Here is a 21563-nt window from a genome sequence, read left to right as displayed (position 1 = left end):
ACAGCAGGAAAGCATCTGGCAAAGAATTATTTTAACATGTCAAAAGACAAGTAAGGTGGAATCGGGTGCTCTTATGCTTTAAGTAGAACAATATTAAACACTGGCACAGTGGAAGTACCATAAGAAAAATAACTATTGAGACAAATATAAGTATACTCTCAGAAAAAATAACTCATCTTAATTTACCCATCCATTAAATTAGAGTGCAAAACAAACGAATGCATTTTCAAGTTTAAAACAAAAATTCCCTTAAATTCTCAGAAACATTTTATTCAAAGCTAAAACTTGAAACAACTTGAAATCTTCAAAGATGCTGTCAGTAATTAAGGTGGCAGTGTCAACCACTCAGATGTTAGGACGCACCTGAATTCAGGCTGCCTTGCCCACTCTACCCTAATGTGTCCCCTTGTGCATGAATTTACATTTTTAGTGTTTGTTTTTTATAGCTGTAAAATAGCTCTTTTAAAGCAGCCTTGTGGAAGTGACTATGTTTTTAAAAAGCAAGATGGAAAGCAGAAATTCCACTGGGTGGCATCTAACACACAGAGAACATAAGCAAAGTGCATCCTACTGACCCTTGGTCCAAACAAAATTTCCACCAACCATAAACCTCCCAGTATTACTGAGCAAAAACAGCCCACTAACACACCTGTGTACTGAAAGTATTCCTTGTTTCCTGCCTTATAAGCGCAAGTAATCGCTGTTGGTCAAAATGCTGAATGTCATGCTTTCAAGTAGGATCCTCAGCATGAAATTAGATGTCTTTTTAAAAGGCATTTTAAGAGTGGCAGTTTAGCAAAATACTTGCTCCACAGCTTTGTCTTTTTTAAAGATACATCAATAGTGCACTTAAAAATACATTAACACTGAACCATGTTACGCATGCAAAAAACACAGAAGAACTCTGCATCTTCAATATATTTAAAACTCCAGCACATACTCATAAACAGGATTTTGATCAGGTTTTATTTACCTTAAGGTCAACAGACTAGCAATAATTTAGCAGTGCAGTTGGAAGAATTACAAATTAAAACACTGTTTCAAGATAATTCAGAAAAGATAAATTCCAGCTATAACTGGAATACAGTTCAAAAGCAGCTGCTTCACATGGATATGTTGTTCAATAGACCCCAAAGACAAATTTCCAATTATTTACAGAGGTAGTTATCCATGGTATTCAAAGTTCTGATTATATACTTTCATAATACTTTTATACTTTCATAATACTTTTATTTATCAGATATTAAAAAGCATCATGTTATGTCAGCAGCATTAAGCATTTGTAGTGTAATATCTAAATCAGTTCTGAATTTCTCCTTGTTTACTTCAACTTTGTATATTGTATTCAGAATGCTGTATTTACTTTTATTACTGTGTTTTGCAGAAATTCAAGCTACTTCAGCAAGGGTCCACCTGAAAACAATGTTACATCACCTGAAATTTCAAATATTTAGTATCAACCGAGCTGCTAAACATACAGACTGACAGCATACTAGCCAGTGATTAATTTTGTGAGAAGTATACAAAAGGCAATTAATTCAATGATTACTTTCCTTCCCCTCCATTCTCAACAGCATTTAGCAAATATCCTAAAGACTACTTAATTCACAAGTAAGACCACACAAAATCTCCAGGTGCTACACGCTGTAGGTCCATAACACTATGACACTGACATACACCAGTTCAAAATAACTGTTCAGAGGAGAATGATATATTCCCACACCACTACTTCTAGGTGACTGTACAGGACAACATGCTAGGGTAGAAAAGTATATCTAAAATGAGCTAGTTCTATGAAAACTATTTAGATATTTTTCTACTGTTCTACACAAGCAATGGCTCCATGGAAGGAATCCACAGACTACCTTCCAGCAAAACGCCATGCCCCAAAAAAAGCATAAGAATCTCCCTTTGTGTTCTGCATCCTACCAATAGTGTGGTTAAGAGCTGGCAAAAAGACTGATAGGAGAATCAAGTGTGTTTTCACCAGAGAGCTCTAGACTATGAAGCCACATAAATGGCCCCATAACTACCCTCCTCCCCAACTGCTACATAGCTTAGCTTGATAACCTATTCTTTTATGTACAACATGGGATTAGGTGTAACGCTTCCAAGATGTCCTCAGCTAAGGCGAAAAAAAAGTTATTTTTAAAGTAAGATTAAGATTTAATAAAAACATCATTTTACAGTAAAGGTTTTTTAATTCAGTTCCAGTCTAGTAAGAAAGAAGACATTCCAAAATGTGAATTACTCTTGAAAAAAAAGCTGTATCACCTGACAGTCTGGAGAAAGGGAAAAAGAACCATGAGGAAAACAACCTTTAATAAAAGCATGAGCAGATTAAAAGGTAACACTGTTTAATACATGAAATTGTTAAAGAGCTACAAGAAGAAATGCAAGTGATTTGCAGAACACAGTTTCACAGCTTCCCATCCAAAAGTAGGAGAGACACAATTCCCTTTTAGTGGTAAAAAAATCAAAGCCAATTCCCAAGCCCACTGTTCTCAAATACCAGCAGCTTCAAATGTTCCCACCAGAAGCCTCCAAACTTCCCCAAACTCCTGCTAAATGAAGAACTATCACCAAGAAGATGCGTGAGAGCACAAAAATTGATTTTATGTCAAAGCTTTTAAGCTCAAAGAATACTCACATACTTTTCCCTCAACTCCTAGAAATTACCCTTTTGAACATACTCACTTACAGATTTCCGTTTCCTGACTGACACGTAGAAGCCAGGAGAACACTACAACATACTTCAGACCCAAGGTGTCACCAAGCATTTGGGACATTGCATTTAATTGGTATAGGAGAATGAAATACCGCCAAGTGTCTGCTAGAGAGGAAATTCTGAACTACAGGACTCTAGGACTTCTGGCCTGTTATTCTTTTGCAATTATTACAAATTATTTAAATCACATACAAGTGAAGATCTTGTGAAGTGGCACTGTTCCTCACACATTTCATGGAGCAGTAAACCAAATAGGCATCCGATATAATTTAGCCAAAGCTATAAAAGCATGTATGGCATATAAAGCATTTAAGGCGTGAACGCAGTTTCCTTGCTTTACAGAAAGCATAAACATTTGCTCTCTCAGTTCGTGGGATTAGCTGCACATAACACACTACAATTTAGAGAGTGCAAGGCAAAAGTAAAGAATAAAGACATTTTTAAAAAGCAGGGGGATTACGTAACATATCAAAGTATACAATTATGATGTTCCAAAAATCCATGCAAAAAAACACTGGTACCACAGGAATCGAAACACTTCAGTCACTGAACCGGGGTGAATACTACGCTTATCCTGACCGACCACAATTCTCACCTATAGAATAGATTCTAGTACACATACGTTCATCACGAAGGTGCTTTGCTCTGCTCTGAAACCCTGACATCACACCAGTCATCACAGTCATCCTCTCAGTCATGCACTCTTAAGTTTGCTCCAAGAAAGTTCTTAATAGGACCTGATTTTTGAAAGACTATCTAAGCTAAAATAGCCAGTCACCCAGTGGAAAAAACTGTTTTTCCAGCCAATGTTTTGTATGAAACATATTTCAGTCCACCACACCCATTGAATGACACAGCTTTGGAAGAAAAAATAATTTTAAATTGTTGAGCAACTTCTCACTAAAACATACATTTATTTCTTACAAGGACTGTTGCAACACTACAGTCTTAGACACCACATTGAAACACAATTGAAACTAGTTATATTTTTTGCTTCTAATTGTAAAAGATGACTGGATAGAAGGAAGAAAAGCTCATCGATAGCTTGAAATTCTCATCTTCTACATACAATAATACCAAGACCTTCATACCACCTCCATTCTGCTCATACTTATTTTGGCCAGGCTCTCCATGTCCTCCTACAGCTATAAAAGCCTTCCTCCTCACTTTCTCACATTCCAGCTATCTCCAGCTACTAATGCCTTATGCATGCGCTCTTCTGCTGCTGTGCAATTAAATGGGCTTAGCTAGGTTCCCCTTGTATGACCCCTGAAGTTTCTCATTAGACATTGGAACTTGAAAACATCCTCCCCCGGAGGGAGAGAGCATACTACAATACACTGAATTCTCTCCAGTCCCAGGATTTTTTTTTTCTGCATTTCTTATTTGAGGAAAATAGGTTAAATCAATGATTGAATTTATCTGTGAAAACAATAATGTGGCTGAAAACTGAAACTAGTTTTCTTAATAGGAATATTGTAACTTGAGCATACTAATTGCCCAAACATTCTTTTAACTAATGTCCTAGCTCTTCATAACAGAAATAAAACTACCTTTTATAAAGCATAAGCAGTACTAACCTACCTACTCAAGAAAGAAATAAAAAAAATAAAATTATTCTCACTGTCACCAATTGCTGCTGCAAAATTTTTTTATGAGACCAGTAAGATACTGTGTCAATATTGGCAATCAGAAGAAAAATGGGGTTGCTATCCCTTATCAAATCAGTTTCTAACATCCAGATTATCAGCAAACAGCTCCATGAGAAAAAGGAATCGCACAGGAAGCTTGTTAGAGAAAGTTCCTCCCAGACACATATTGTCTTAAATGCCAAACCAGTACCTTCAAAAATCTGTGGTAGCAGCATTATCTCACTATTACCAAAATCCAGACGTAAAAGTTTCTGCTGAAGTCTCTTATTTGGGAGATAAACTATATGGACTTAAGCAATAACCAGGTTTCAGAAGCGATTCATTCTGCAAAGTATTAGCAGTAAAACACACTGCAGTAAAATGATGAGAACCATGAAGTGAGCTACTTTTGTCTTGGGAAAATCCACTTTTCAAAATCTCCTCAACTGCACTTTCATCTCGCTGCCAGATTGTTGGTAAACTGCTGATCTACAAATATAGCACTCCAGTAACCCACTGTGTATTTCTGCGAATAAAAAAATCGTATGTTTTCAAATAGCAAACATTTAGCAACAATACCAGGGTTCAAGACAATATAACAGATTTGATGAGAACAGGGAGTTTGAGAGAAATTGTATGTTCTGCTTGTTAACCAAAATTACCAAAATGCAAGTGGGGATCCTCATGCTAGTAATTGTACTATCAGAGTCTAATCATCTGATGTCACTCAAGACATTATGAATTTGTAGTATTGCAACAGAACTGATTGATGTGCCTAGTGGAAAGGTCATGAAGGCTTACCATGATTTCTTTTTTGGTGACAAACCACTAACAAGCAAATAGTCAGAAATTCTCAGTAAGTCTCTGAAGTTCTCTATAACTTCAAAATATATGCAGAATTTTAAATTACTTTAAACCATGAATAAGATTGGTTTTGGAAAATTTCTAAGTATGCCCATTGAAGCCGGACAGAGCCAAAACCAACAAAATACGTAAAAGAGGAACTCAAGTAGAATTTAGATGCATAGATCCAAGAATTCAAACAAGAAAAATCCTGCCAGTTCAAGCACCTGAGAATAGGCACATATGCTTCACTGATAGTACTTCCTTATCACATTAGCCCACAGGTACCTCTACTGCTGCTACACCGAGTAGCTCACCATCTACTCCATACCTAGGCCTAAATAAGATTCATAAAATGAAGATTTCCATATTTTTGTCACCTGATTCTTCTGATGTTTAAGTTCTGGTATTGTTAAATAAGTTCAGAATTAATTTAACTTAGATCAACAGCAAAAAAAAAAAAAAAAAAAAAAAAAAAACAAAAAACAAAAAAAAACACCACAGAAAAAATGTCACTAGCATGATCAGTTTTATAAAACACACAGTCCAAAAAATGGTGCTAACCTTCTATATAACAGTTTAATAAACAGATTAAAAGAATTAGGTTGTAGGCCCTTCTTTGCCTGGGAGGTTCAAAATCCCATTTCCTACATCTCCAGATGCACTGAACTGGGCACAACACTTCACAGACCTACATGAAAGGCTGGAAAGGTCCTGTTCCCCACCTTTATTGTCAAAGTTGTGCTACGGTGCAGAATAACATACAAGTTGAAGTAGACAGACAGAAATGGGCAAAACAGAGAATGAAGAAATAAGCCAGAAGCACAACTCTGTAACCCAGTGATAAAGGCATCCGCCCACCTTCCTGGGTCCCAATCCATGCTCCTAAAATTTTTTTCTATTTATGCATTTTTTTTTCACTAAGAAGTTACTGGATAAAATCCAGAAATTGTTCTCTTCCATACTGGGGTATTATTGGTTAGATACCATAGAGCATTCTATGCATCAAAAGAAGAAAATTATGCATTGAAACTGCAGAAGAGTTCTATGAAATTCTCCTTTCACTTTTAAATGCTTTCACTCCTATAAGTAAAATTGCAACTTAACACATCCATACACAACAGTCATTTGTAAAACTACAAACTCAGACTATCTCAATTTTGACAAGGACATCTCTCCAAGATGCAACAGTAATAACAGAGAAGAGTAAGATTCTTCCTGCTAATACAGTGAATGAGCTGGAGGATTTTGCACAATTCTTGCCTATAAGAAAGTATGTTTGGAAATTTAGGAGTTGCAGAGAAAACCTGAAAATGTAAACAAAAAAATAAATTTTCTGTACAGATGTCCCAAAGGAAGCCATCAACCACTTTTTTCTTAAATCTGAAAAGCAACATTTGAATAAACATTAATAATGAAAGTAATGTTTCAATTACTAGAAAATTTAACTTTACCTTCAGACTCTTTAAGTAGTTGGATAACATACTCGGGTGAAAACGATTTTCTTCAGCAACCTGTTCATCATATCTTGGTCCTAACATTGTCTTCAAAGGTAAAAACTTCCCTATGAAAGATAACCAAATTTTGCAGTATTTTATGTATACTCATACATATGTACACTTACAACTTAGTGATTTCAAAGCAATATGCTGAGCACATTTAGAGATTCACCTTCAGTGAAAAGTAATCACAGGAAAAGCATCAATAACAGTTGAACAGAAATATTTTTTAGTTACGAGTTCTCAGAATTCACAAATAAGTTTAGAAGTTAAGGAAATACAGGTCAGCTCATCTAAAACAAAGTAATTTAACATTTTTAGCTAGCTTTTAGCATGATTTAAGCTGCAGAGCTACAGCGCACAACAGAATAGAGAAAATTTAAACTCAGTACAGTTAAAAACATGAAAATAGCATTTTAAATGACAGTTTGTTACCCAATCATGCAAACATCAGCTTTGATTACCTGCAAACATAAAACACAGTAATGATAGCTGCAAAAAAAATGCATTTGGTCCAGAACATCTATGCACTACAGATCTTTCTAACGTGCTCCTTAAGGCTTGTTGGAAGAGTTCTGCGGCAGTGTTCATCCTTCCCTCCGAAACACAACACTTGCATGTGGTTCAGACATCGGGGAAGTTAAAAAACCGCAACAAAAACTTGACCGGAATTAGTACTTACTGGACTACATCCATCACTCCCTAGAAACCCCAAATTTTTTTTAATATTGATTTTATTTTTCATCCATCACATCCACCACAGAATATCTGAAATCATCTCGTTAGAGGTCTCTAGCTTGCTCTTTCTGAACCCCAGCAAGCTACAAGCATGCCTTTCCTGCCAAGCGCAGCGGGAACAGGTATTTGAGCAGCACATACTGACCCGACAGCTCTTCCTGCACTTCCAAACAGACAAGGATTTAGAGCCCAGGTCGCTGCCATCACATCTGCCTGGGAAGGAGCACACCTCCTCCCGCACACACCTGGGACCCTGCACTGCACTTAGCTGTGAAAAATGAATGCAAATTGATAGTAAGAAAGAGACCTGGGGTACCTGCCCAGCCACACCAAGGTTAATGATACAGGCAGGGAGTAAAACTGGGAGAACCTCAGCATTTCTAAATAGCTATGAAAATATTTAAATGAATTATATCCTAAGACTGATCAAATAAACCCTCTCCCAAGAAACCACAAAAAAATTATTGCCCCAGAACTTTCCTCCTTTCTTTTTTTTTTTTTTTTTTTTTTTAAATTAAACTGTTTCCATGCTGTAAAAAAGACAGCCCTTCTAAAACCAAAGGAAATGCAACCATATAATTGTATGGCACAGAGGAGCAGCAGAAATGGTTTTTTTCATGCAGGAAGAACTCCAAATTGGAGCACCAGACATAAATCTTCCAGGAGAAAAAGTGCTGCTAGATGCAGACACTGTCGAATTATATTTCTAAAATGCTTCTAATAGCAGTTAACCTACCCATTTCCTAGGGGGGGGGGAAGAGACAATTCATTCTATATATGATTACTTTTTTTTTTTTTAACTTCAGTAACTTTTAAAAAGCTTTTCCTGTTTACAAATACAAATACCCACACGATATTTTGAACTAAGGAAAAACATAACATTAAACGTTCAGTTTCAGATCCTCAAGTGAATCAGCACACCCAGCACTAATCCTAAAAAATTCTTCTAAATTACTCTTAAAAATACTGCTTTTTCATCAAGACAGAATATTTCCTCATAATAAAAGAAACAAAATCCTCATTTTCAGCAAAACAAAACCACATGGAATAAAAAGACACTAAAACATCCATTGTATTCAGCTAGAAATCAAGTTTTGAGAGAAAAGCTCGCTCATCTTTGTAAAAACAGAAAAACGCATACCATTTTTCTAAATGAATGCTGCTGAGAGATTTCTCTATACAACAAATTCAAGTTCATAGAGTTCTCTGTAGCCTTAAATTCTATCAAAATATCTTATATAGTCTCAAGCATTTAACTTCTAGGAAAGAGACATTATAAACCACAGAAGACAGATAGTTATAGAAACCGAGAAGCTTTACACAGCTTGTTAGCTCAGGTTTGATGTTCATCAGCAACGTAAGAAACACCCTCACTGTTACACTTGTCTGAGAGGAAAGTTTTTCAGTCATACAGTCAACATACACATTAAATGGTAATAAACTTATAGTCACTTCAACTTCAACTTATTTGAATGTTAGAAAAACTCCTAACTTCACTTTACTTCCCTTTGCCTTTTCATTCCACCAGCTGTACATCCTCCTCCCTGGTCATGACTGTTGGGTTGGCCACCTCCCCTCATTTCTTGATCTATCTAATTTTCTTGCTTCTTTGTGTTCCTTGTCACCTTCAACACCATCATTCAGCCTCTCTCACTCACTATTAACCCTTCCACATTAACCTGTAATCTTCCTCTGTACAGACTGATTACGCAAATCCTAATTTTGGGTGATCTTAATGCAAAAATCTATCCTCACCATAAGTTTTGCGAAACACCAAGCGTGCTTGAAAGATTTTTAACTTTGCCACTTGCCACTCCCATCCTAATACATCCAACTCACCCACTACAGAACATGAAGAATGTCACCAAACTTTTTTTAGCCAAGGCATTCAATTAAGAAAAGGAGCTGCGCTGACAAGAGTCAATGGATACGTAAGAACACTACCATGCTTCATGAGATGCTGGGAAAAGAGAAAAGAGTCGGAAAACAGTGCCTGGATGTTAAGATTGTTTTCTGTAGCATCTGCTTAGAGACTGTACAATCGCACTGAAGATGCTCCTGTTGTCCATCTTCTAGAACAGAGGACAACCATGTTGATTCTCTTCTCAGCAGCAGAACTTGATTTAGTGTCTGATTTTCACTCTGATTTCCTTCTGAGCAACCATAAAACATTCCTGTTCATCACCAGGAAAACACAGACGAAGTAGTCTAGTCAGCATGCCCTGCAGCATTTGAACACCTTTACGCAGCTATGGAAGTGATGAGTATTTTAATAGCGCCCATTTACTATCACTTCCAACAACGAAACCCAGATCTTCGGAAGTATTTAGGTGCCTGACTTCTACAAATGGCAGTTTGGTGGTATCGAGATACAGAGCCTAGATGGCAGCAAACAAGCTGCCTGCCAAGGTTAGAAGAGAGCAGTGAATGCATGTAATTTGGTTCCAATTTAGGGAAATTTTGTAATCAGATTATGAAAACAATGGTTCTGGGATATTTGGTTGCTTTTTTTTTTTCTCCTTGGGGTTTTGGGGTTTTTTTTAATAAATTACATTTCTCTGCAATATAATCTCACATTATTCCTCTGCAGTAAGCAATATCTCCCTAATTTACATGCTTGTGTTTTTCTGAATTGTGACTGCTACACATGTATTAAAGATCTTGAATACAATCTCATATCATGTTCCTCTTATAACAGAAAACCAAATTTCCCTGCCTGGCAAATTTACTATTTGATCTTTGTACAGAAGCTTGAAAATCCTCCTTCCCAGTGTGCATACAAGCCCCTTCCAAGCAAGTGTCATTAAGCTACAGAAAATCTAACCTTTAACTCCAAGAAAGATTTCTAACCTTTCTGAGTAATATGGGCAAGTACAAATGAGGGAGTAGCTACAATCTTTGCTACAGTTCTGCCCTACATCTTACGCTAAAGAAGTGTTGTAGTAAAAACTGATTGCAAATCAACTTAAGCCTCCATGCACAAGCATTTGAAAATTAAATAACCAATTCTTTATGTTGAACTACATGATCTGAAAGTAACAAGGTGATATTTTACATAGATATCAAAGCACCCCGAGTCATTAGTGTGTCTAAACTAAATTATGATAATAATTGTAACTCCTCAATCGAATTTTGAAATTAACTTCAAAATGTTACTGGAACCTTGACACTTTATGATTGCCTACCTCCACAATTAAGTTCGAATTTGTCAAATAGTTTTGGAAAGTGGATATTAAAAACCATTTTCCAAATTAGTTACCTGTATAACAGATGGTATTTCTTTAGGTTGAAAAATAGGTAAAAATTCTGAAAATGAGTCCAGTATGTCAGAGCATACACATCAAGTGGATAAATCTGAGAAAAATCAAAGTGAACAATATAAGACTTCAAATTTCCTACATGTACATGCTCAAGTTTTGGCATATTTTTTATCTTTTCTTAAAACTTTAATTCCAGAGCATACCAGTGAAAAAGCTACCCTTAATTTAGCCTAATTTTCTGTGACATGAAGCTATCAACTCAATACATGACAGCAGCCACTAATTATTTATGACCATGGTATGTTTAGATTAAGCATTGGTTAGGAAGGCTAGACTGCATAAAGTAACTAAGGTTAAGAAAGGGAAATTTGAATAAGATGAAATAGTAAAATGTGCAATTAAAAAAAAAAACCCACACCCTAAAAAGTAAGTTTTTTGTTTCAAGAACAACTGTGCTGACTCAAAGCACCCATTTCACCTAGGATCTCATCACCAAAACAGGTCAATAACAGATGCCTAGGAAAGAGTGTAAAACGATGACAATGACAATCCATCATCAGATTATTCTCCCCAACTACAACAAGCCATAGCTCAGCAACTTCCTGAACTGAAGGTGTTGCTCTTCTATTTAAGGCGCTATCTCTATAACCATATGCAATACGGATGTTTTTAATAGTATCTTACCTCTCTGCATGCTGCATGTAGGTCTAGAACAGGATTAACTAACATGAATCAATAGAAGGAGACAGAAAGACACTACTGAAACACTTCTCATGTCTTTTCTTCAATATCTTGCTAGCACTTTCCATGGCAAAACCAAAACGGACTGTGTTTTCGGTGGTTATAAAAAGTAGGTACCTGCAGAGATGGCGATGCCAAAGCACTAAGGCTGAAGCAACCCGATCACTTCAGATCTAAGAGTTCAGAGAAAGCTCTTTTCATCAAGTACGTGATTGAGGTGCTACCACAACGCAATAAATGTGAAAATGTGCCATTCTGAAGAACTGCTGTACCATAAAACCAGAAAGCAGCAGAAAAACACCAATATTTAAAGAAGTAAACTGGAAAATAATGGGAGACACAGATCAATTCACCTCATTCAGAATGAAGGGTCCTGTTAACCTGAATGAACCCAATCACAAGAACAGAAGAACTCCAGGCCTCATTAGTACTTGTATTTGAGGTCAACTGGAAATTCTAGATGCCACAACCACAAGACAAGAGGGTCACGACCAAATACTTGATGAATATTAGGCCACAGAAGCCAGACAAACCTTGCTTAGCAAGATTATTACTATTACACTATCAGATGGGAACAAAGTCATGCACAGATGCTTAGAAATTTGACTGAAATGCTAAATAAAACTAGAATATAACACATCCAGGAGAGAGTACCATCATCAGTAAACTCTCAAAATTATCTCTCAATAAAACTGTTAGATGTCTTTGAATGTAAAATAGCAAAAAAGGAGAGAAGACTGATGGCATACTATGACTTTTGTTAAGTTGTACACACAAAAAACTAAAAATCAGGTGGCCTAATATAAGAATACATTACGATAAAGCAGCCAAAGAAATGAACCAAGCACTTTCCTTTTTTTTGTGCAGTAACTTCTTGTGCATGATCGCACTGAATGGAAAAGAATTACCTTGCATTTACTGAATAAACAAACACACAAGCAGTGATGGCACAGCAGATGACATGCTGATGACCTGCATTCTTGCTTACTCTATGTTGCTATTTTTGAGAAGCCATGGCTTAAAAGACAGACAAACAAAAGCAACAACTTCTAGAGATCAAGAACTCACTGAGAAGAAAAACAAAGAATAAAGAGTCATTATTTTTGTCGTGGTCAAAGGCTAACAACCTGTGCTATCAAATCTCTTATTAAATATAAAGCAATGCATTTGCCAGCAGTCAGGAAAAAGAGATAGTGGAGATGAGCAATACAACAATGCTGTTATTTAATTGAGTCAAGTTCAGAGAAATATAAGGAACTTGAGGGAAAACAGTAACGCACAAAATGAAAAAATGAAATGAAATACCGATAAATGCCAAATAACGCATATGGATGGGAAGATTAAGCCTACTGAGATGTCTCACCAGGTTCTAAATAAACCTGTAAATAGTCATCAGTGTCTTCCATTCCACAACAAACTGCTGTCAAAAAAACTAAGATGATGTGGAAATGTGGGATAGAAAAAGCAGGAGTTCTAACTATTAAGTGGATCATGGCACAGTGCCATCTAGAATAGCACGCTGAGTAGCAAGTGCTGTGTTTTGAAAAAATGCCTTTAAATTATCACAGATAGTTAGATGACATGAGTGAAAACTAGAAAATATTGTGGAAAAAAAAAAAACCTGGGGGTTGGAATTGCTTACCTTATAAAGGAAAGAAGAACTTGAGAAAACTGAAAAGAGCAAAGTTTGTTTACTCTATCTCATACCAGGCAGCAGGGGAAACATTCACAGTATGGTCAGTATGGTAGTGAACTCACAATCAAAAAATGTGTGTTTATGTGATACCTAATTCACTGCCACTAGATGCCAGCAAGACTAGTACCTAGCAACAATCGAGACAGACAGCGTGTTACGGGGAAGAACATCCAAGATGACGGCAATTACTGACAAAACTTGCAATACACATGGAACTTTGGAGTACAACACTTAAACTCATCCTCCAGCCAAACAGCTTAGGAACACACCAGTGACGGACAGGTCGCTGTCAGCCGGCCCAGTAACAGATCAACACTGATAAACACCAGAGCCTTCAGGGAGAAAAAATAAAAAAAAGCAAGCAAGGAAGAGGCTGCACCGTGGACTCGTCAGGGCTGAGGTATGCTCCAGCACGGCAGCTCCCGCACGCCCGCTCTCATCAGGCGTGACGGACGGGAAAAGTTTTGCTCCTAAACTTAACCAGTGCGAAGCCAGAACCCAGCATTAACGCCGCCATGGGCAGGAGGGGGGCCGTACCCCCGCAAGGTATCGGTTTCGGGGGCTGCCCCAGCCGAGGGGAGGGCGAGCCCCGGCGTTGAAGGCGAAGGCCTGCTGCGGGCTGGGCTTCAGGGAAAACAACCGCCCTACGGGAAGCCAGCTCCGGGACAAGCACCGGCCCAGGCAGCTGAGGCGGGAACGGCCGCCCGGCGCCCCCGCACCGGCGCAGCCGCGGCCCCGGGACAAAGAGCCTCGGCCGGGCCGGAGGGCGAGGGGCCGCGGCGGCCCCGGGGAGGCCCCCGCCCGCCCCGCTGAGGAGGATGGGGGGTGGGGGGCCGGGACCGGCGGGTAGGGGAGCGCAGCGGGGGGGGCGCCGTCCCCGCTGCCGCCACACAGCCGCCCCGGGGCAGGGCAGGGCAGGGCAGGACCGGGCCGGGCCGGGCGCTCACCTGCCACGGGCTGCCCCCTCCTGGGGCAGTGGAGCCAGCGCGGCGGGATCTTGTTGTAGGACATGGCGGGGCCCGGGCGGCCGCCGCCGCTGCCCGCCCGCGGGGGGGGGAAGGGGAGGGGGGCGCGGGGTGCGGGGCGGGCGCGGCCCCGGGGCGCTCAGCGGCGGCGGCGGCGGCCCCTCGCCCGCGGCGCCTTCATTCAGACCCAGCTCCGCCTCAGCCGCCGCCAGCCCACAGTGCACCGCGGCCGCCGCCGCCGCTTCCGCTTCCGGGCCCGCGGCGCGGGGGGCCGCCCCGGGCAGCGGCGGGGAGGGCGGCTGGCGGCGCCGGGCCAGGCCGGGGCCTTCGGGAGGGGCGTGCGGGTCGCGGGAAAGGGCCCGGCGGCAACGGGGAAAGGGCCTGGCGGCAAGTCTCGGGCCGCGGGACCCGCCGGTGGTTGGAGGGTAGCGGGAAAGGCGGGGGGAACGAAGCGGAGCGCTTCGTTGTGCCGGCGCCGGGCCTCGCAGCTGCGCCAGCCCGAGGTGTTGGCAGAGCTTGGTTTCCCTCGTCCCCGCAAAAGGCATATCGGGGCGAGAGAGGATTCCCAGCGAAAAGCGAGGAGGGCTTTTCACTCCAGGAGGGCAGCCTGAACTAGGGCTCCTCGGCCCGGGAGGGAGGTAGCCCGGCACGAGAGGCGGCCACAGGCTGCCACCGGCTTCGGCCAGTGAGGGCTCTGGGGCCAGCGATAACAAAGCAGCGGGAGCCCGGCTGGCAGCGGCTGGCGGAGCGGTGGGACTCGCGGGCAAAGGCTGTCGGGTGTGCGGAGAGTTCGCACGGGCTTCAGGCGAGGCTGGGCCGGTACTTGAAAAATAAAGTAATTGAAGGCCACTGAAGTAGCAGCTTACGTCAGGCTCAGGAAACGTCCTGAGCTGAAAATAGCTGGAGGCTTGGGCAGACATGCTTGTTCTGCTTTTAGTTGTCACTGGATGTTCCCTTATAGCCGGGACCGGAGGTGGAAATAGAGGGATCCCTGCTCCAGCTAATAGTGCAACTGTTCTAGTCTGCATGTAGTAGGTTTGCTTACTGTAGCAGAGACGCCTCTGTACTGGGCCTTCTCTTTCTTTTGTAAAAAGGCACGGCCAGAAAGATGAGGCTTGCAGATAGGTTCACATAACAAAAACTGTTTCTATACAGAATCCCAGTGAAAATTCTCCATGGGCTTAAAGCGGTCTACTTATGTGGGCGCAGTTGAAGAATTGTAGCCTCCCAGTGTTTGCCTACGTGAAAGGAACATTTAAGGTGGTGGTGTGGTTTGATTCCAGTAGGCAGCTAAGCCCCACACAGCCACTTGCTCGATCCCCCCTGCAGCCAGATGGGTGAGAGAATCGGAAGGGTAAAAGTGAGAGAACTTGTGGGTTGGGATAAAGGTAAGGAAAAACATGGAATTCATTCACTACTTCCCATTGCCAGGCAGGTGTTTAGCTATTTCCAAGAAAGCAGGGCTTCATTGCTCACAATGAAGGGAAGAAAAACACCCTAACTCCAAGTGTCCCCCCCTTTCTCCTCCTTCTCCCAGTTTTCATTGCTGAGCACAACATCATACAGTCTGGAATCTCCCTGTGGTGAGTTGGGGTCAGCTGTCACAGCTGTGTCCCCTCCCAACTTCTTGTGCACCCCCAGCCTACTTGCTGGCAGGGCAGTGTGAGAAGCAGAAAAGGTCTTGATGCTGTTCAAGCACTGTTCAGCATTAGCTAAAACATCCCCGTGTTATCAGCACTGCTTTGGTCACAAATCTAAAATTCAGCACCCTATGAGCTACTATGAAGGAAATTAACTCTATCCCAGCCAAAACCAGTACAGGTGGCTTCAGTGAAGCATTAGGAAACAACAGCAATAGATTATTTTCGTAGCTTATTTTCCGGTTACTTACATTTCAGTACTGTTCTGTCTGGACTTACTGTTTTTCCATAAGCCAGGTGTCCTGCCTTTGCAAGTCAGTAGGTGCAACAGCTTGCAGAACTAACCACTTTTGCATGTACGGATACAATAGGAAGCCCCTAGGTTCTGTGAACACAAGAAAACAATGGAAATAATTTGATAAGAAGAATTTATGACAAACTTCATTATACAGTGACTATGTTTCCTGCCTCATTTTATCACTCTAGGTTTAATTAGACATAGTTTCTTCCCTAGAATATCCTCTCATAGTAATTGAGGTAGTCAGTTAAGTAGTTTGCATATATGAGTCATTAGGTTCTCATACTACATTAGCAGTTTCTGAGTTTTGTCCTCTAAGGCATTTGTCGTCATCAGATATTACTCTTCTCATTCTAGCTAAAATTAGAAGTCTTGCTACAGTGAAGGAGTATATTATTTTCCCTAACTGTTAAATACACTTCCATGAAAACGTTACTATATGTTGCTTGAAATGAGGTGCTGATATTTTTCCTTTGCAGAACAAACAAGCAACAGTCAGGCACCAGGTGGTGCCAAAGACCAGCCAGAAAAGAAAGTGAAACTTGAGAGCAAGAAGTGTTCAGAAAGCGCAAGAAGCAAAGAACAACTGCAAGATACTCAGTTTCTGATTGCAGTAAATTAGGAACAATGTACAGTTACGTCAGCAGCATGGCAGAATTAGGAACGAAACCATTTGCAGAGGTGAAGAATAGTACAAAAATGTATTGTGAATGAGCAATAATCTCTGTTCTCATCTAGCTTTAAGATTCTGATATGCTTTTAAAACAAACTCAACAGCTACAGAGCAAAAGCACTGTGTAAAGATGTATAGTTAAACTGGGAGGATATGTACATCTGTTTTTACTTAGCAATGCACAAGGCAAATAAAATATTTGAAATTTTAAATATAAGGTAGGGAGTTAAAATGAAGCATACAGCCAAAATGAGCTTAGCCAGGCATCATCCATAGTTTAGCCTTTTGGTGTTGCTGGGGTTGGCTGAGCGGAGTTGAGGAAGTCGCTCTGGCAAAGCAGCGTCATGTGAGTAGCCGTGCAGCAGAGCGCCTTCACCACGCTGGAGGGCTTTTCCCGAGTTGTGACACTTAGGTCTGTTTGCCGCACACCATCTTGCTCCACATCAGGTACCAAAAGTGATGGCACTTTGAAGCCAGTTGTTGAATGCGAAAGGAGGAAGCAGGTGGTTCCTTTTTTCCCCCCCCCCCCAACAAAACAGTGTCACAGCTGCTATTGAGCAAGATGAGTGGTGTTCTGCTGATCAGTTGATGGTGACATGGGAATGGTGGTTTTCATCTAGAGTTTAAGAGTGAATATGCTATAAATATGACATTAAGAGGTGGAATATAGGACAGGGAATATAGGAGCAGGGAATAGTCCCTGTTGCTGTCATCACTGTTCAGTGTATTCCGTAGGGAATGTTACATGGGGAAAATTCAGTCACCCAAAAGACCAGGATTCTCCAGCAGAGTAACAGAGTATTCACATGTCTGAGAACGCGTTGCTGCTTTGCCTGCCACAGATACAACACAGATTTCAAGTGACTCGCTTTACCCTTAACTTGCTCTAGTGCTGCCTTGGTGAGGTGTCCTTCTGGTCTGGAGGACTTGCCTATTTACAGCTGATGTTACGTGTTGCGCACATATAGTTTACACTGGACTTTGCCACGTTAGACACATTGAACCAATTTACGCTGGCATAGGATGATGCTTGCGTGTGACGTCAAACAGTCTTTGTGAACGGACGTAGTCTCCCGCTTGACGTTGTGACATTAAGATGACTTTTTTCTTGATGTACCAGCAGAGGGCACCGAGTTCCTCGAGTCTTCGTGTGACTTTCAAAAGCCGACATAGCTGTGTTTGAACAAGGAACACGTAGGTCCCCGTAGTGGCTCTTTCAAGGATTGCTTTGAGAAAGCAACTGCAAGTGTTTTAATAGTCTATGATATAACATTCCCTCTTTTCTGTATATCGATTGTCTTTTATCTAGGGGCATTCACATGCCTGCATCCTTACTCGGGTTTCTGCTCACCAATTTAAATCCTTTTCCTGGCAGAGCAGACACTATGATCAAGAACCCAGGATGCGGTTCATCCTCTGTGCCATGGGTATGTTGACTTCTTTGGTTTCAGCTCAGCCACGTTGTTTCAGGTAGTGGAGAGCTGCATTTGTGTTCTCCCTTGACTTAAAACCATTTTAAAAACCCACACAGCAAACCCCCCACACACACCTTAACTCTTTTTCCTAATTACAAACTGAACATTTACCCAAACTGTTCCTAATGAATAATCTTACACTTTTAATGTCTTATATTGATATCATAAGTAGCTAGATAATTTAAGTTACTTGTTTTGTGCAAAGTGGATAACTTGGGTATTTTTCCTGAAGGAAGAACACGTGGTGTTGCCCTCTTCTATATTGATACACGTCAACGACCCTATTACTGTTCTGTTTCAGTATAACATTAATTTCCATGTGTTCATAAAGTAATAATGAATGTAATAAGAAAATAAAACGACCCTCAGGATGTTCTATGAAATAGACATTTCTGACTCTAGTAAATACATTTTCTTAAAAAAAAAAACAAAGATCAAACATTATTTGCTGAATTGAGACTACAACAGGATTCATTTAAGTGAAAGTAATTGTGAAAGAAGCTAACTGTATGCAAACATGATTCATACAGTATTATTTTTCCACTTCATGGTATAGATGTTCACCTGGAAAGAAATTTGATGCCATAAACTTGGAAGTTATCGTATATGGAACATAGCAAAATATGGTGGTTTTTTTTTTAATTTACTGATTCAATTAATTCATTCCTTGCTCTTTGGTTTTAATGTTCATGGCAAACTGACTTACGACACAAGTGGATGACTAATACAATGTTCCTTTATGACTGATTTACTTTCAGCATGCATGAAGCTTTTGTGGGGAGGGGTGAGTACTGTCTAAATCTGAATAAATATTTTTAACTTCTTTGTTACTGGAGTCGTATTTTATGCCAATAATACTTAGATTCTAATAGTATCAGAAGCAAAAAAAAAAACACTAAAAAAAACAGTGCAATGAAAACATACTTTTAGATTTAAGTGAAAGTTAATATAATAGTTGCTTATGGTTAAGTTCTCTGATACATATGTAGGCTTCTACTGACTTTTAAAATCAAAAGAAAATGCTAGGAGCTCAACATTTTTTAATTCATGCCTATTTGTTCGGTGTCAACAAATAATTAAGAACCTAACTTCTGAGACAGATTATTTTTCTAGGTTTGAAAATGAAAATAAGATTTAAAAAGAAAGTTGTTTTATTCCTTATGTGTATACAATACCAAAAAGGGGTGTTGAAACAAAGTTTGGAGTGCTGCAACATATTTGAGAAAATAAAATATCATTTACAGTGTTCTTCCTATAGAGAGCTTTGAGAGGAAGTCAGCAACAAAATTACCAGTCTTTAGTCTTCAAGACATTAGGGGGCACCACGACCTCACAGACTTAAAATGATGTAAGTTTAAGTACAGTTACTTTTCCTGTCCAAAGTAAACAGGAAACAGCATAAAATAGCAAAATGAACTCCTGGAGTCATTCTCTAGTGTGAGATTACGATACAGTTCCTAATAAAATTTCCAATAGAAGATAACCCAGACATTTAGTAGAACGGAGACTACACCCTCCTTTCTGTAAGAGTAATAAAACTAACAGACTAATGGATGCAATATAAGCAGCTCGCTTTCAAGTCTTTCTTTAAGTAAGTCTTACGTTTTCCTTCAGGGTTTCATTCTGGGAGTACGACGTATTCAGCTCAAGCCCCTAAGGTATTACAGTGTTAATTCAACCTGTAGAGTAAATCTCTGTAAAAGCAGGGAGCTTGGGATGGAGCTGCTTTAAATCCAGGCCCCTGAATTGGGTATCACGCTTGGGGTGGTCACCATCAGACTACACCACCAAGCACGCGTGCGCTGTAACGGTGACGTGTAAATCTCACGCCACTACAGGGGACATTAACAGTCTGACATGCAGACATGGCAGACGATTTACCTAGCAGGTGCTTTACTTAGGAGATCTGCCTGGAAAGGAATTGGAACGATGCGTGTCTGCGCAGAAGGAAGAAGGTGTCTGTCTGTCCGGAAGGTTGCTGTTCCTGAAGAGGGATGACAGCTGCGACTTCAAGCACTGACTTGCAGGCCTGAAAAACAAGATGCTTTGCCGTTGTTCCTCTCCAGCTGAAACGATGGTGTGCTTGATGTAACAGAGATAAGCAACTGGACAACAGGCTTATAAGCAAGGTGCCTGTCATTCCTGGAGGACCAACACTGGTCTCTCTAGACTTCTTATGGTTTGACCTAGACACCCGAGGCCTTATTCGCATCAGCTGTCAAGGATGATTTTCAGTGGAAATCTGCACTGTGAGACATACCCAGCTGTAACATTTAAGAATATATGGTCTACTGCATAGAATGAAATCATATGGTAGTAGTGTGCTTTGAGTATGGATAAAGTAATCAACCAACTAAAATTTCACGGTGGAGGATGACTAGCAGTAGGGAAAAGTATGACAAAATATTCAAGAAACTCATCTAATTTATGTAAGCGGAAAGCATGACTCTCAGTCTTTGGAGCTGGGCTGGGGAGTGACTGGATTCCACAAAGTGAAACAGCATTCTGTTGCTGCCCTTTCTAGTTTCTCTACTGCCTGAATATGGACACCTTAGTAAAAATCTTGCCCTGAATGGAGGCTGTGGTTAAAAGGAATGCAGTAACTGAGGTCCTGGTTAGTGCGGGAGGCAGACTAGCGCAGTCAGTAGCTGCTAGAGGGTTATCGCTGCTCTACAGCCTGCAATAGCCAAGAGCGTTTCAGTGTTCCAGCCTACAAACCTGCGTACGTGATGATCAAGTTCTGGGTTGCTATACTGGCAGAAATCTTTTTCTCGTGATTGGTCACACACAGAAAAGATTATTACGCATAGACACTCTCTCAGACCTTCTGCATCCTAAGTTTGTGCCTATAGATGTGTATACTATGGATATACATGAATACAAAGCCTGTGAAGGATAATATATGTATGAGCAATAATATAGTACCTGAGAAAACACATGCAGACCTGTTTATATGGCTGTATTATACAAAATACACATAACATACTGTACAAATATAAATGAAGACCACAGTCTCTCTCTTGAGGTGTTTGCAGTCCTGAAAATACCCAAGAAACTGGCCAAAGGCAAAGGAAAGGAATATGGAGTAAAGACAAGTGATCAGCCTGGCAGCCATACGGGCTTCTTTAAAATCAAATCTGAATATATATTTATATTGTATACAAATTATATTATGGTAAAATATATGTATGCATATATATATATATATATAAAATCAGATGCTCAAACATTGCCCTTGTGAGGTTAGTTTTGCTTTCTGTCAGTATGCATTGTGGAACAAGCTTTACAAGAACACATGCTACTCTTCCCCGAAAAAGCTTTACTCAAAAGGAAGTAGAGAGCAAGAGGAATATCCTAGCATATACATCTGCAGCAT

The 21563-nt window shown here is 40.3% G+C and overlaps 1 protein-coding gene across 4 annotated transcripts in view; it reads right to left on the bottom strand.

The window, feature by feature from the left end:
- RNGTT (RNA guanylyltransferase and 5'-phosphatase) overlaps positions 1–20221 on the bottom strand; it is a 196842-nt gene extending 176621 nt beyond the window's left edge. For 3 of the 4 annotated variants that reach the window (XM_082305216.1, XM_082305217.1, XM_082305219.1), the window contains exons 1-2: positions 14084–14154; positions 6657–6766 (exon numbers count right to left, since the gene is read on the bottom strand). In XM_082305216.1, coding sequence (XP_082161342.1) covers positions 6657–6766; positions 14084–14147 — 174 coding nt within the window. In that variant the 5' untranslated portion in view covers positions 14148–14154. Of the gene's footprint in view, positions 1–6656; positions 6767–14083; positions 14155–20068 lie in introns of those variants that run through there. The other variant, XM_082305218.1, reaches the window with a different exon arrangement.
- Between the last annotated feature and the right edge of the window lie 1342 nt (positions 20222–21563).

This window comes from Platalea leucorodia (genome assembly GCF_965183815.1).
Source record: "Platalea leucorodia genome assembly, chromosome: 3".
Classification (NCBI taxonomy): domain Eukaryota; kingdom Metazoa; phylum Chordata; class Aves; order Pelecaniformes; family Threskiornithidae; genus Platalea; species Platalea leucorodia.
This window is presented reverse-complemented; position numbering and strand designations above follow the sequence as displayed.